Here is a 15,885-nt window from a genome sequence, read left to right on the forward strand (position 1 = left end):
AAGCACCAGTGAGAAGGATTAGTGGACAAAATACATGTATAGTGGAGGATATACCTCACACATAAGGTTAATGTTTTTTTTTTAACCAGTATGAATTGCCTCATGCTTTTAAAAGTTGCTAGATAGGTTGGAGAGATGGTTCAGAGGTTATGAGACTACTCTTCCAGAGGCCCTGAGTTCAATTCCCAGCAATAACATGGTGGCTCACAATGATCTATAATGAGATCTGGTGTCCTCTTCTGACCTGCAGGCACATCACTGTATATGTAATAAATCTCTGGAAAAAAAAACTTTTAAGTTGCTAAATTTTATTTATGACATTATGTTCATAGAGTTTTTGTTCAGTATTTCTTTCATAACTAAAAAGATAACTCTTCTGTGAAAAGGCTTTATAGTATTCATTACATACATGTGGTTTCTAAGATGACCATAACTCATGCCTCTAAAGATGACTGTTTTGTGCAAAGGCTTTCCCACATTAATTACATTTACAGTTTCTCTCCAGTATGACTTATTTCACACATCTGAAGATCACAGTTACATGTAAAGGCTTTACCACACTGATTACTTTCATAGGATTTCTCTCCACTATAAATTCTTTCATGCTTCCAAAGAACACTGTTCTGAGCAAATTATGTAGCACATTGATTACATTCATAGGGTTACTCCCCAGTATGGCTTCTTTTATGCCTATGAAGAACATTTTTATATGCAAAAGCTTCACCACAGAGATTACATTCATAGGGTTTCTCTCCAGTATGAATTCTATCATGCTCTTGAAGATGACTCTTCTGTGTAAAGGCTTTTCCACATTGACTACATGCATAGGGTTTCTCTCCAGTGTGAGTTCTTTCATGCCTCTGAAGATTACTGTTCTGTGCAAAGGCTTTACCACATTGATTACATGCATAAGGTTTCTCTCCAGTATGGCTTCTTTTATGTTTCTGAAGTTTACTGTTACTTAGAAAGGCTTTGCCACACTGAACACATTCATAACGTTTCTCTGCAGTATGGATTCTTTTATGTTTTTGAAAATTAGTCTTACATGTAAAGTCCTTACCACATTGATGACATTGAAAAGGTTTCTCATCAGTATGACTTCTTTCATGCATTTGAAGATAATTCTTGTATACAAAAGCTTTACCACATTGACTACATGCATACAGTTCCTCTCCAGTATGACTTCTTTTATGTTTTTGAAGATTACTGTTACGTACAAAGGCTTTACCACATTGATTACATTCATACGGTTTCTTTCCAGTATGACTTCTTTTATGTTTTTGAAGTTTACTGTTACTTACAAAAGCTTTACCACATTGATTACACTCATAAGGTTTTTCTCCAGTATGATTTCTTTCATGAATTTGACGATCACTGTTACGTGTGAAGGTTTTAGCACACTGATTACATTTATATGGTTTCTCTCCAGTATGAGTTTTTTCATGCATTTGAAGATCACCATTTCGTGCAAAGGCTTTACCACATTGATTACATTGATAGGGTTTCTCTCCAGTATGGCTTCTTTCATGATTTTGAAGAACACTTTTATATGCAAAGGCCCTACCACAATGATCACATTTATAGGGTTTCTCTCCAGTGTGAATTCTTTTATGGATTTTAAGGTAACTATTACATGAAAAGACTTTACCACATTGATTACATTTATAGGGTTTCTCTCCAGTGTGAATTCTTTTATGTATTTTAAGATAACCATTACAAGAAAAGACTTTACCACATTGATTACATTCATAGGGTTTCTCTCCAGTGTGAATTCTTTTATGCATTTTAAGATTACCATTACATGAAAAGACTTTACCACATTGATTACATTCATAAGGTTTCTCTCCAGTGTGAATTCTTTTATGTATTTTAAGATTACCATTATATGAAAAGACTTTACCACATTGATTACATTCATAGGGTTTCTCTCCAGTATGAATTCTTTTATGTATTTTAAGATAAGCATTACATGAAAAGACTTTACCACATTGATTACATTCATAGGGTTTCTCTCCAGTATGAATTCTTTTATGTATTTTAAGATAAGCATTACATGAAAAGACTTTACCACATTGATTACACTCACTGGGCTTCTCTCCAGTGTGAATTCTTTTATGTATTTTAAGATAAGCATTACATGAAAAAACTTTACCACATTGATTACATTCACAGGGTTTCTCTCCAGTGTGAATTCTTTCATGCTTCTGAAGCAGGCTGCTCTGTGCAAAGACTTTACCACATTCATAACATTTAAAAGGTTTCTCTTCTGTCTTAATTTGTTCATGTATTTGAGGATAACTGGAACGTGTAAAGGTTTTAACACATTGAAGATATTCATACCTTTTCTTTCTAGTATGAGATCGAGGTTCTTGAAGACTATGGTGAGCAGCAGCTTTATCACCTTGATATTCATAGGGTTTTATTTGCAAATGACTTCTTTGGAGTAATTGCAAAGAGGAATCTGATCTAAAGGCTTTATCACATTGATTACATTCATTGAGATCGTCTTTATCATTGGTTGTTTTATATGTTTCAAGATTCCTGCGAGAGCTAAAGCCTTTATCACATGGCTCATACATAAAACTTTCTTTTTCCAAATGAGTGTTCTCACATTTTTGAAAGAAAAAAGAACTCACAGCTTTACCACACTGATTACTGCTACAAATTTTTCCTATAGGGTGAGATATATTAAATGTGCAAAGTGAACAAGGACAGGCAGATGAATTTCCATATTCCCTGTTTTCATGAGTTCCTTCTGCACTGTGAGTTTGTTGAACTATTCCCACGAGAGTTGGAAAACCAATTAATTGTAAACTTGTATCACAGTCATCATGTCCTCTCATAGGGGGGACTACCACGTATCTTCTCCTTGATCTGGGAGATGCAAAGGTACATTGCTTCTTTCCATCTCTTTTCTGCTCATATAGCTTGTATCCAGAGTGACAAATGATATGCCTAGTAACAAAGAATCACAAATAAAACATTTTCACATTGTATTTGCATCATCTAACCATTTCTGTCTCACACATTTGTAGTATAGGAATTCAGGTTTCTCCACCACAACCTTCTTTTCTTTCATGAACTTCTCACTAAAGTAGGGAAAGTCACTACAAGCATGTGAGGGACATTAGCTGTAATATGGATGATTTCCTTATACAGAGCCTTGCAGATACACCAATATCCTTATCAATTTGCATGCGTTTTTCTGATAATTGGGTGGTAAGAAACTAAATGGACGGACAATTCCAAAACATGGCTCTCATGTGGATATGATTTCAATTGTGACATCTGTTAAGGCATCATTTCCTTGTCTTATCTTGTTCTAACTTTTTGTTTTTGAAAGGTGGGGTGAAGTTTGTTATCTGTGTTTTGAGACAGTTTCTCTGCATAGCCAGGGCTTTCTGGAAACTCACTCTGTAGACTAGGCAAGTCTCAGTCTTAGAGATCTCTCTGCCTCTGCCTCCTGAGTGCTAAGATAAGGTCATGTCCCACCAAGACCTGGCTTTTTGTGTGGTTTCTTAAAAGAACATTCTCCAAACATTAATAAGCTACCTGGCATTGAGAAAGATGTTTTTCTGGGAATTTAGTAATCATCAAAAATCTAAACTTATTTTCACTGTTATTTTTCATTAAAACTTTAGGGTACATTAAAATTTCTTTAAAGGCACATACATATTAACTTGCACATGAGAATTACCTTCTTTGTCTTCCAAAACTTTGACAATGTTCAGTATTGCACTCTTTCCATGTATAGCCTAAAATTCAGTACCAGAAAATGTGTATTACTGGTGAGTAGCAAACCTGAAATTACAATCCTCAGTGAACATTAGATCAATGCTTGATTTATTCACCACATGCTCCCCTGTTGACAATGAAATCAGAGAAACTGACCACTTTCAAAAAGTTTGTCCTCTTAAGTAAAATAGTAAAGAAAAAAGTCACAGTCTTACCTACAAAAGTGAGGTTCCAGTAAGTTTCCAGCATCACATCTTTGTAAAGACTCTTCTGGGAAGGATCCAGCAAAGCCCACTCTTCGTGAGTGAAGTTCACATGCACATCCTCATAGGTCACTGCATCCTAAAATGTTCAATACATGTACATAATAAAAATGGTATGTCTGAGTGCATTCTAAAAGTACACTCCATTGAGAATATATTCACATAATTCTGTGTACTTGAAATATTCTGTGTCATACAATTTCAAATGCATTCACCAACTCATTTAAGAAGGAAACAGAAAATGAAGGATGCCATCCATTTCTGTGTCAAGTGAATAGACCATAGCATTGCAGGAGAAATGCACAGCAACATATAAACAGAGACATACAAACACAGCAACACCACATAGTAATGACAGTAAAATTATTCTACCAAAATTATTAACTTCAGAAAAAGAAAACACACACACACAGAAAAAACAGGCATGGTGGTACACACCATTTATCCCAAAGTTCAGGAGGAAGAAACATGTGTAACTCTGATTTCCAGGCAAGCCTGTTGGATGGAAAGATTTACAGAACAGCCAAAAGTACATAGTGAGACCCTATCTCAAACAAACAAAGCAAAAACGATACAGTACACTCATGAGTTCACTCAAGTTTCCTCCAAAGAATTAAACATTCATTCCAATCCTGTACTTGTCTGTCAGAAAACTGGCGTGAGCCCTTTAAAACTGTATGGTTAATATGACGTTCCTAGGAAGGGATGCACTTTTAATAAGTTACTAACAGATAAGAGAGTTCTCAAAAACATACTCAGTAAAGCAAATGTGGATTCTAACCAATAAAACAACAAGAAAAATAACAAAATGATGAGCACATAACGATGGGCCAAAACTCAGATTACATGTTACTTTTGAAGAGAACAATAATCAATCCCCAGTGCCCACATGGAGGCTCGCATCCATTTCTAATTCCAGGTAAAGAGACTCCAATGCTGTGTTCTGGCTTCAGTTTGTCATCTTAAGGCACACATACATGCAAGAGAGCCATGCATACATTTCAAAATTATTTTAAAAAGTAAAAAAATAATACACAGATTTAGGGAGAATGTTACCTATCTCCTGAAACCTATTGGTCCAGGAGATCAGTACTAATGTCATGAACACATGCTATCTTGGTCTGAAAAATGATGCCCTCTGACAAAGATCAAAAGTCATGATTTGAATAAAGCTCTGCAAAAGAGCAAATGCTTGGCGTGTACAAAACTGTAATTCAATCAGAAAAAAAAAAAAACCATAAAAATACAAGGCAAGAAAAATGGTTTAGCTAGGAAAAGAAATTGTTTTCTATTTTAGCTTACATTGTTTAGGGATGGAGTCTATAATAGTAGTGATGTTTCTATATGACAAGGTAAGGGCCTTCTCAGTTTCAATCACACAAAGAAGGGGAAGTGAAGCAAGGATATAAAAACCCAATACCCTTTGTATGAAAGGAACATCCTCCAGAAATACTCCTACTATGGATTTCATAAGCACCACAATGACAAATGTCACCACAGAGACAAATGCTCAGGCACATCATCCTACCTTGGAGACTTTTTCTTGAATCCATCACGTTGACCTAAGTCCTGAGAGGATCACAGTCAACCCATGGTGAAAAATGCACTTAATCTGATTTTAAATACACCCATATTATATAATAGACCTGACACTGTTAAAATGTCCAAATTTCTTCTTGCACTCAAGACAATCTCTTGATTACGATATTTTATAAAATAAAAACACAAATTACATCTACATGTCACACAATGAAACAGAACACACATTTCCCTTTAAAGACCAGAGAAAATATTGGACCAAGACAAGACTGAAAACCTACTGGGAAGCCCAGACCATACGTAACTGTGATAAAGATAGAACCAAACAAAATGTTCTGGAAGGAGACTGAGGATAAGGTAAAACACATTGCTTACAATGTTTGGCTTACACGGTTATAATTTATGTGTTCATGTATATGGATGGACTCAACTGTCTCTTGTTGAGACCACTGAATTCTTCTCTCTGAACCTAACTTGCCTACACAATTCCTGTCTGTATTAATGCTCACCTAACTAATGTGTTAAACAGTGCACACATAACCTTTGAGAAGTGTGAATCCCACTGAGACGTGTACCACATACAGGATTAGATGTTAGGAAGGAGCTGAGCTAACCTTGAGCAAAAACCACATCCCATCTTGGATATTATGTTAATATTATATTACAGCTATAGAACCTGAGCTATTGATTTAAAAAAGATCCAATAAAATATCTAACAATTTATGCTACAAAACAAGAGAAAACAGGTTACAAGAGGTCATACGATATGAAAAAGACGATCAACACAACATCAACATATGATCAACATAAAGAGCATAAATATTGACATCCTCTGACTTCCAACCTTTGCATATCGCTACAGTAAAAACTATACTTTCCAGGGAAAAATAAAGAGATCAACATAACACAGAAAAAAGATTAGAAATAAAAATACAACTGAATGTTTAGTGCAAGGTGAAAAACTTTGATAAGATACTAGAGAAGCTACAGCTCTCCAAGATAGTAAACTACCTTTCATGCAGAAAATTAAAGGAGCTCAGTCATGCTCATTACATGGTGATGTCAGAAACAAAGATGATGACACAAAAGAGCTCCGGCTCCCCATGGTCTGCACAGACACAGGCAACTGAGCAGTCATTCAGAGGTCCTGCTTCTGCCTGGGAATTGCAGAAACTTGTGCTAGAACCTCAGTATAAGTCAAGGCATTGTCTGGACCTCACATGACCTCAAGGGACCTCACAGGACAGCCCTTGCCAAGACCCCTACTGGCTCCTGTGGCTCTTCCCCATGTGGACTGTGACCTCTCACTCACCATGATGCAGTTTCTGAACTAGCTCCTGCTATTCTCAGAGCTCCCACCAGTGGTCCACAGTGCAGCACAGGGAGCCACTAGACAGTCCCTCAGGCCCAAATATGAGCCTGCAGAATGGCAGACTGGAAGGGTCCTCCCACATTCTGACAGGTATGCCCACCTACCTAAGGCCCTATTGGGCTACTGAGGCCTGAGTATTGAGAGAAGCTGTTAGGGACACAATCCTGTAAAGGCGTTCAGCAGTGATTCCCAGCTCTAGCTTCCACCAAAAGCACAGAACTGTCCCAGACCCATTGTAGTAGAAATTGTGCCTGAACTGCAACACCTTCTTTCTCAAGCACTCTGGGTCTTTAGCATATGCAGACCATCATGCACTCTGCAGTGCAGCAATTCTCCTACCTCAGAGTGGAAAATGTATCCAGCCCATTCAGGTGAAATTTAAACCACATGATTGATACTCACCATGCATCAGCAATTTTAACAGGGCAACCTCAGGATTATTATAATTTCTCTCAGCTGCACATTATTAGCCTAAACATTAATACTTTACCAGCCCCCTATGGTGGCACACCTATCAGGCCAGCTATACTTCCTGCTATAGGAAGTGTAGACAGAAAAGATGTCAAAGTATTCCAATTTGCAGATAATATAATAGTATACATAAGTGACCCCAAAATTCTACCACAGAACTCCCACAGATGCTAAAAACCTTCAGTAAACTTGCTCTTTACAAAATTAACTCACAAAAATTAGTAGTCTTCCTTTATACAAGCTACAAACAGCCTGAAAAAAAAAATTAGGGAAATAACACCCTTTACAATAGCAACTAATAATGTAAAACATCCGGGTATAACTCTAACCAAGCAAGTAAAACTTTTATGACAAGAACTTCTTTTTTTTTTTTTTTTTTTTTTTTTGAGACAGGGTTTCTCTATGTAGTCTTGGCTATCCTGCAATCCTTGGCTACCTTACAATCCTTGCACTGTAGACCATGCTGGCCTTGAACTAACAAAGACCCATCTGACCCTGCCTCCCAAGTGCAGGGACTAATGGCATGTGGCACCATCATCCAGAAAATGTGAAAGTTTTTGAAGAAAGAAACTGAAAAAGATATTTGAAGATGGAAAGATCTCCCATAGTAAGAAGGGATATCTTACCAAAAGCAATCTACAGACTCATTTATTGCAATTCCCATCAAAATTCTGACAGGATTTCTCACAGACCTTGAAAGAGCAATCCTAAACTTTGTATAAAAAACTAAAAGACCCAGAATAGCTAAAACCATTCTATACAACAAAAGAACTCCTGGAGATATCATCATACCTGATCACAAGCTGTATTACAAAGCAATAGTAATAAACAAACGCTAGTGGCATAAAAACAGAAACAGAAAAGTTGATCAATGAAATTGAATTGATAGCTCAGAAATAAACGCACTCACTTATACAAACCTGATTTCTGACAAAGCAGCCAAAACCATAAAATGGAAAAAAAAAAAAAAAAAGAAACTTAAACAAATGGTCCTGGCCTAACTGGATGCCTGCATGTAGAAGAATGCAAATATTGTTGCAGATTTATGACTGTGCACAAAACTCAAAAAAGATTTCAACATAAAAGGAGTTATACTGAATCTATTAGAAGAGAAAGTGGGGAAGAGACTTGAACATTGTCACAGGATACTACTTCTTGAACAGAACACCAATAGCTCAGACACTCAGATCAACAATTAATATATGAGACCTCATGACACTGCAAAGTTTCTGAATGGGAAAGGGCACCAACCATAGGTCAAAACGACAGCTTACAGAATGGGAAAAGATCTTCATCAACCCTTGATCTGACTAAGTGCTAATATCCAGAATATATAAAGAACTCGAGAAATTAAACAACAAACCAAATAACCCAATTAAAAGATGGGTTAAAAAACAGCTAAACAGGGATCTCTCAACAGAGGCATCTCTAATGGCTAAGAGCAAAAATGAAGTGATAGCATATGCTGGTGGGAGTGCACACTTGTACAACTACTTTGGAAATCAATGTGTAGGTTTCTTGGAGAAAAAGAAATAGATCTTCCTCAAGACCCAGCTATACCATTCCTGGGCATATACCCAAAAATGCTCCACCATACCACAATGACACTTGTTCAACTACGTTCCTAGAGGCTTTATTTTTTTTGGGGGGGAGGGGGCTTTATTCTTAATTAGCCAGACATTGGAAACAACCTAGCTGTCTCTCAGCCAAAGAGTGACAAGACAAAGTGTGGTATTGAGTAGACCGAACCAAGAAAGGGTAGTACAGGGTGCCAGGAATGCACAGTTTCAGCCTCTAGCAACATGGATCTTCCCACCATTCCGGGAAAGGCTACTGGCTTCTGGGACAACCAGTTCCAGCCTCTACCCACCCAACTTTTCTCATCTTCTTTGGGTCCCAGGTTCCAGGGACCCAAAATTACAGCCTCTGGCTACCCAACTCCTGGGACCAGCCTCCAGTCCACCATTCTGTCAATCTCCTCTGAGGAAACCAGCCAGACCTCAGGAGCATATAGGATCTCACTCCAAAAAGGCAGCAACCAGCCCACATGGTATCTAGGCAGTTTGAACCCAGAGACCAAGGAACAAACAAGTGAGTGACGGGGCTGCTGACTCAGGAAGTTCTCCCAGCAAGAGGAGGGCTAGTGGTTTCCTGAGGAAACCTGCCCATCCTCTGGAGCATACAGGCTAGACACCCCAACTCCAATTCACTGCTTAAGGTTCTAATTGGGACACAGCTAACTGAGGAGAACTGCAGGCTATTCCCTAAGATCAAGCAACCAATATACAACCATACCCACCATCCTGAGGAGGGCAGCACCAGGAACTTCCAGGCCCCTGCCCAGGGCTCTTCGGTCATCCTTAAGAAATTCAGAAGGGAACCAGGAACAACCAGCCAACAACTGGGGGCATTCCCAGCAAGGGACCAATGGGGCTCACAGCCTGGGGCCATTTCTGCTGCTGATGTGACTATGGAAGTAGTCAGGCTAAGGATGCATGTCCTGCTGTTGGGGAGCCTGCCCAGAGACCAACAACTAATGACAGGCTCAGAGATGGTGTGGAGGAACCTGACTGGTTACCCAAAGCTATGTAACGTGCCCTCTCTTCCATGAATAAACCAGCCTGCTCATCCTCGGACTGCATTCACCCAACTCCCAGTGTCTATGTAGTGACTCTGGGGACTCTCAGTCCCTCAGACTGGACCCCTGTCCTCACCCACGGGCTGGCCAGTGTAAGAACAAAATCAACAAAAAAAAAGTGTCAGGGCAATATGGTACCCCGAGAACCCAGTTTTCCCACTGCAAGCACCCCAGGATACCCTAACTTAGCTGAAACACAAGATAAAGACCTTAAATCTATTTTGAAAGATGACTGAGGCATTTAAGGAAGAAACTAATAAACCCCTTAAAGAAATACAGGAAAATACAAGCAAAAAAAAAAAAAAGAGGCTCAGAAACACCTAAAGAAACACAGAAAAATGAAAACAAACTGGTGAAGGAAATGAATAAGATGGCTCAAGACTTGAAATTGCAAATAGAAACAATAAAGAAAACACAAGCTAAAGAAACCCTGGAGATGGAAAACTTAAAGAAAAAAAAACAGAAACTAGAGAGATAAACAATACCAATAGAATACAAGAGATGAAAGAATCTCCTGTGTAGAATATAAAATTGAAGAACTAGATACCTCTGCCAAAAAAAACCTAAAAAAAAAAAATGCTGAAACAAGACATCAAGGATATTATGAGATATTATGAGAACAGGAAACCTAAGAATTATAGCAATAAAAGAAAAAAAATATTCCCAGCTCCACAAAATATTTTCAACAAAATCACAGAAGAAAATTCCCCCAAAGCAAGAGATGCTTATAAACATACAAGAGGCCTACAGAACATGAAGCAGATTGGACCAGAAAATCCTCACACCACAAAATAATCAAAGCACTAAATATACAGAGCAAAGAAAAAGGCCAAGTAACATCTAAAGGCAGAATGGACAGAATCACACTGTGAAAACCAGAAAGGCCTGGACAGACGTCATGCAGACCCTAAGAGAAAACAGTTATCAGCCCATACTACTGTACCCAGCAAAATTATCAATCACTATAAATAAAGAAAACAAGATATTCCACGAAAAAAAAAAACTTTAAACAATATCTACAAACAAACCCAGCTTTACTTACAGAAGACACTAGAAGGAAAACATCAACTGAAGGAGTAAACTGCACCCAGGAAAACAGAAAATAAATAACGCCACTGCAGCAAAACCAAAAGAAGTGAAATACACAAACACACTACAACCAACAACATCAAAATAACAGGCACTAGCAGTCATTGTTCATTAACATCTCTCAACATCAATGAGACAGGCTAACACAATGGATGAGTAAAGAGGACCCAACATTCTGCTGCATATAAACACACAAAGAAATACCTTAGCAACAAAGACAGACATTCCCTCAGAGACAAGGGCCAGATAAAGGTTTTCCAAGTAAATGGACCAAAAAAACAAGCTGAGGTAGCCATTCTAAAATCCAAAATTAATCAGAAGAGATGAGGAAGGACACTTCATACTCAAAGATGACCACCACAAATTTGAACATTCATGCCCCAAATACAAGGGCACTCAAATGTATGAAAGAAACATTACTAAAGCTTAAATCACACAACAATCCACACACATTAATAGTCAGGACTTCAACAACCCACTCTCACCAAAGGATAGATATATCATCAAGACAGAAACTAAGCAGAAAAATAATTAAAGTAACAGATGCCATGAATCAAATGGACCTAACAGTTATCTACAGAACATTTCACCCAAACACAAAAAAATACACATTCTTCTCAGCACCTCATGGAACCTCCTCCAAAATAATGAAACACTTGGTCACAAAGCAAGCCTCGACAGATACAAGAAAATTAAAGTAATTCCTTGTATATTATCAAATCCCCATGGATTAAAGCTAGATTTCAAAAACAAGGAAAACAAGAAAAAACCTACAAACTCATGGAAACTAAACAACTCTCCATTCGATGTCCACTGGACCAGGGAAGAAATAAAGAAATTAAAGACTTTCTAGAATTCAATGAAAATGAAGGCACAACATACCCAAACTTATGGCACACAATAAAAGTACTGCTAAGGAAAAAGTTCATAGCACTAAGTGACTTCATAAAAGAAACTAGAGAATTTTCATTCTGCAATTTAAAAACACACCTAAAAGCTCTAGAATAAAGAAAAGCAAACACATCCAAGAGGAGTAGACATCAGTTAATAATCAAACTTGGGGCTCAAATCAATAAATTAGAAACAAAGAGAACAATACAAAAAAAAATGAAACCAAGAGCTGCTTCTTTGAGAAAGATCAACTAGACAAACCCTAGTGAAACTAATAATTGAAAAGCAGAGAAACAGTATCCAAATTACCAAAATCAGAAATGGAAAGGCGAACATAACTATAGATTTTGAGGAAATTCAAAGAATGGTTTTGTCTTACTTTAATATTCCACAAAATTGGAAAAAAATCTAAGAAAAAAATGAACATTTTCTTGATAAATTCACTTACCGAAGTTAAGTCAAGATCAAGCAAACAGTTTAAACAGTCCTATAACCCCTAAGGAAATAAAAGTAGTCATCAAGTCTCCCAATCAAAGCCTAATGCCAGATGATTTTGGCACAATATTCTATGAGACGTTCAAAGAAAGGCTAATACCAATACTCCTCAAACTATTTCAAAAAATATTAACAGAAGGAACAGTATCAAACTCATTCTATGAAGCCAGTTACCTTAATACCTAAACCACACAAAGACTCAACAAAGAAAGAAAATTTTAGACCAACATCCCTTATGAACATTGATACGAAAATACTCAGTAAGACACTCACAATCCAAGAACACATCAAAGAAATCATCCACCATGATCAAGCAAGCAGACGTCATCACAGGGATGCAAGAATGGGTTCAATATATGAAAACCCGTCAATGTAATCCAGCATATAAACAAACTGAAAAAATAAATCTCATGATCATCTCATTAGATGAAGAAAAAGCCTTTGATAAAATCCAACACCCCTTCATAATAAAGGTCTTGGAGAGATCAGGGATACAAGGCCCATACCTAAACATAATGAAGGCTATATGCACAAGCCAATAGTCAACATCAAATTAAATGAAGAGAAACTCAAAGCAATTCCAGTAAAACCAGGGACAAGACAAGGCTACCCACCTTCCTCGTATCTCTTGAATATAGTAATTGAAATTCTAGCTAGAGCAGTAAGACAACTAAAAGAGATCAAGGAGGATACAAATTGGAAAGGAAGACGTCCAAGAATGCCTATTCGTACACACTATGATAGTATATATAAGTGACCACCAAAATTCTACCAGAGAACTCGTACAGCTAATAAACACCTTCAGCAAAGTGGCTGATCCGAAATTTTAAAAAAAGAAAGAAAGACAAAGTCAGTAACTCGCCTATAAACAAACGACAAATGGGCTGAGAATGAAATTAAAGAAACAACAACCTTCACAGTAGACACAAGTAATATAAAGTACCTTGAGGTAACTCTAACCAAGGAAGTGAAAGAGCTGTATGAAAAGAATTTCAGGTCTCCAAAAACAGAAATGTAAGAAGGTATCAGAATATGAAAAGATCGCCCATGCTCAGGCACGGGTAGAATTTACACAAGCAAAAATGGCTACCTAAAGATTCAATGCAATTCCCATGAAAATAACAAAATTCTTCACAGACCATGAAAGAACAATTCTAAACTTCACATGGAAAAACAACAACAACAAAAAAAAAATCAGAATACTTAAAACAAAGCCTATAAGTAAAAGAATTTCTGGCAGTATCTCCATCCCTGACTTCAAGATGTACTACAGGGCAATAGTAATAAAAATTGCATGGTCCTGGAATAGAAACAGACTAATTGATTAATCAATGAAATTGAATTAAAGATCTACAGAGTAAACAAACCTGCACTGATGGAAGATCACAAACTAAACCATCAACCAAAGAGCATGCATGAAAACAATTTTTATTGCAAAGATTATCTATTTAATAATACCTATACAGGGGTTGACATGATATTTTAATCCCATTAAAATGGGTAATTATTATCCATGACCAAAAAGTATTCTTTTTTTTTCTGATACAGACAACTAAAAAATTTCCTATTATGTGTCTCTGTGTGATGTATGTGGGGGATTTGCATGTCAGGACAGGCACAAGAGTGGCCTGTTGAGTGTCTGAAGATTAGAGGACAATATTCAAGAGTTGGTGCTCCCTTCCACTAAGGATTTCTGTATCAACCTAAGGTCATCAGCTTGTACACCAAGTACTTTTCCTATTGAACCATCCCATCAGCACTATTTGGTTAAATTCTGGCTACAGATGGTCTCATTCCTATACTTAATCACATTCTTATGCTTGTGTGTGTGATTTTTGAGACAGGATCTCTTTGTAGCTTAGCTAGCCTGGTCCTCAGTATTTGGACCACATTAGTCTTGAAATGCCTGAGTCTTCCTCCAAAGTCCTAGGATGACAGGTGTGAGCTCCCATGCTCAACTAATGCAACGTATTGATTAAATGAAAGTATAATACAGAGATACATGCAAAAACAAAGTGAAAGGGACAGATTACGGTTACAGTCTTTTAAATCTTGCCAATAAAAAGTCTAACCATGTAACAGGTGTTAATTTGGTTTCCTATTAGCTTGAAACAACTCTACATTTTACTTCTCATTGACACATAGTAGAATTGCACAGCATATGTCCTGGTGAGAGCAATGTAAGATTGAATACAAAGTACATACAGTGTTATCCTTTGACTTCAAACTTGGAATAAAACAATAATAAAGCCTGTAATTTTGCTAGGCTGCAGTGGCCCAGATTTTTAGTCCCACCCTAGGAAGGTAGAAGCAGGCATATCTCAGTGAGTTCCAAGCCAGCCTGATCTACAAAGAGAAATCATGCTTCAAAGAAACAAAACAAAACAAACAAACAAAAAAAAAAGATTGACAGAACACTTGAGCAAACAGAGGAAAAAAACGATTAAGGTAAATTCAATTTTAACATATGAAACCAAGAGACACAGTACGTGTGACCTTACTAACACATGTTAAGGGACCACCATGGAATCTAAATGCAAATATTTTAATAACACAGACTTCACACCACATACAGAATTAACTCCACATGAATCCTACACTTGATTGTTAAATTCCAAGGGCAGAACTTCTCGAAGACACTAGACAAAGAGCTCTGCAAGAGAGCAAATGTGCCATACCCGGAGACCATAAAATCAGCGGAGGCTCTCCCACTACATGGTAGTATAAACAAAGATGTTCTCACACAAGGGCTCCTGCTCCCCACATTCTGTACAGACACAGCCAGCGGAACTAAGTCATTCAGAGGTACAGCTCTGCCTGGGAAGGACAGGGACCTCAGGGGACCAAAGGGAATCGGACAGGGCACTGAGCCATGTTTTCCATTAGCATAGTCCAGGTTGAACTCCACAGGAGCTCCCGAGGTAGCGTGCCCCTTGGGGATGGTGTCCCCTTGCTCACCATTATGTAGATTCCTACTTATCCTACTTCTTCTCCCAACTCCTGTCAGTAAGTAACAGCACAAAACACAGAAAAACCAGGCCCTTCCTCAGGCCCACAGCTCAGCATGCAGCTCGGCGGACAGGAAATGCCCTCCCAATTGTGACTGGTGGGTGCCTTGGAGACCCTGATTGGCTAGTGAGGCCTAAGTGACAGCAACAGCTCTCTTAGTAACAGAGTGCTGCAAAGTGACTCAGCACGGTGGTTCCCAGCCCTGCCTTCCACACCAGGAAGGAAACCTTCCCAGAGCTGGAGAGCTGCCGTTGCAGTAGAACTTGAGGCTGTACTGAAAAGCCAGTCCTGCACTATCTTGCACTCAGGAAGCACACTCCTCCTTCATCTAAGCATGCAAAGAACACTAAACAATGTGCAGTGGAGTGAGTCCCCTGCCTCAC

At 38.0% G+C, this 15,885-nt stretch overlaps 1 protein-coding gene across 1 annotated transcript; it reads right to left on the reverse strand.

Moving 5' to 3' along the window:
* Positions 1-291: 291 nt before the first annotated feature.
* On the reverse strand, positions 292-15,584 carry LOC110546210 (zinc finger protein 345-like). Its single transcript, XM_060371246.1, has 4 exons — positions 15,452-15,584; positions 3,951-4,077; positions 3,698-3,755; positions 292-2,955 (listed from the first exon to the last, which is right to left on the reverse strand). The coding sequence occupies exons 1-4, from the start codon at positions 15,452-15,454 to the stop codon at positions 663-665; spliced, it is 2,481 nt and encodes an 826-aa protein (XP_060227229.1). The 5' UTR covers positions 15,455-15,584; the 3' UTR covers positions 292-662.
* Positions 15,585-15,885: the final 301 nt, after the last annotated feature.

This window comes from Meriones unguiculatus, chromosome 17 (genome assembly GCF_030254825.1).
Source record: "Meriones unguiculatus strain TT.TT164.6M chromosome 17, Bangor_MerUng_6.1, whole genome shotgun sequence".
NCBI classification, from domain to species: domain Eukaryota; kingdom Metazoa; phylum Chordata; class Mammalia; order Rodentia; family Muridae; genus Meriones; species Meriones unguiculatus.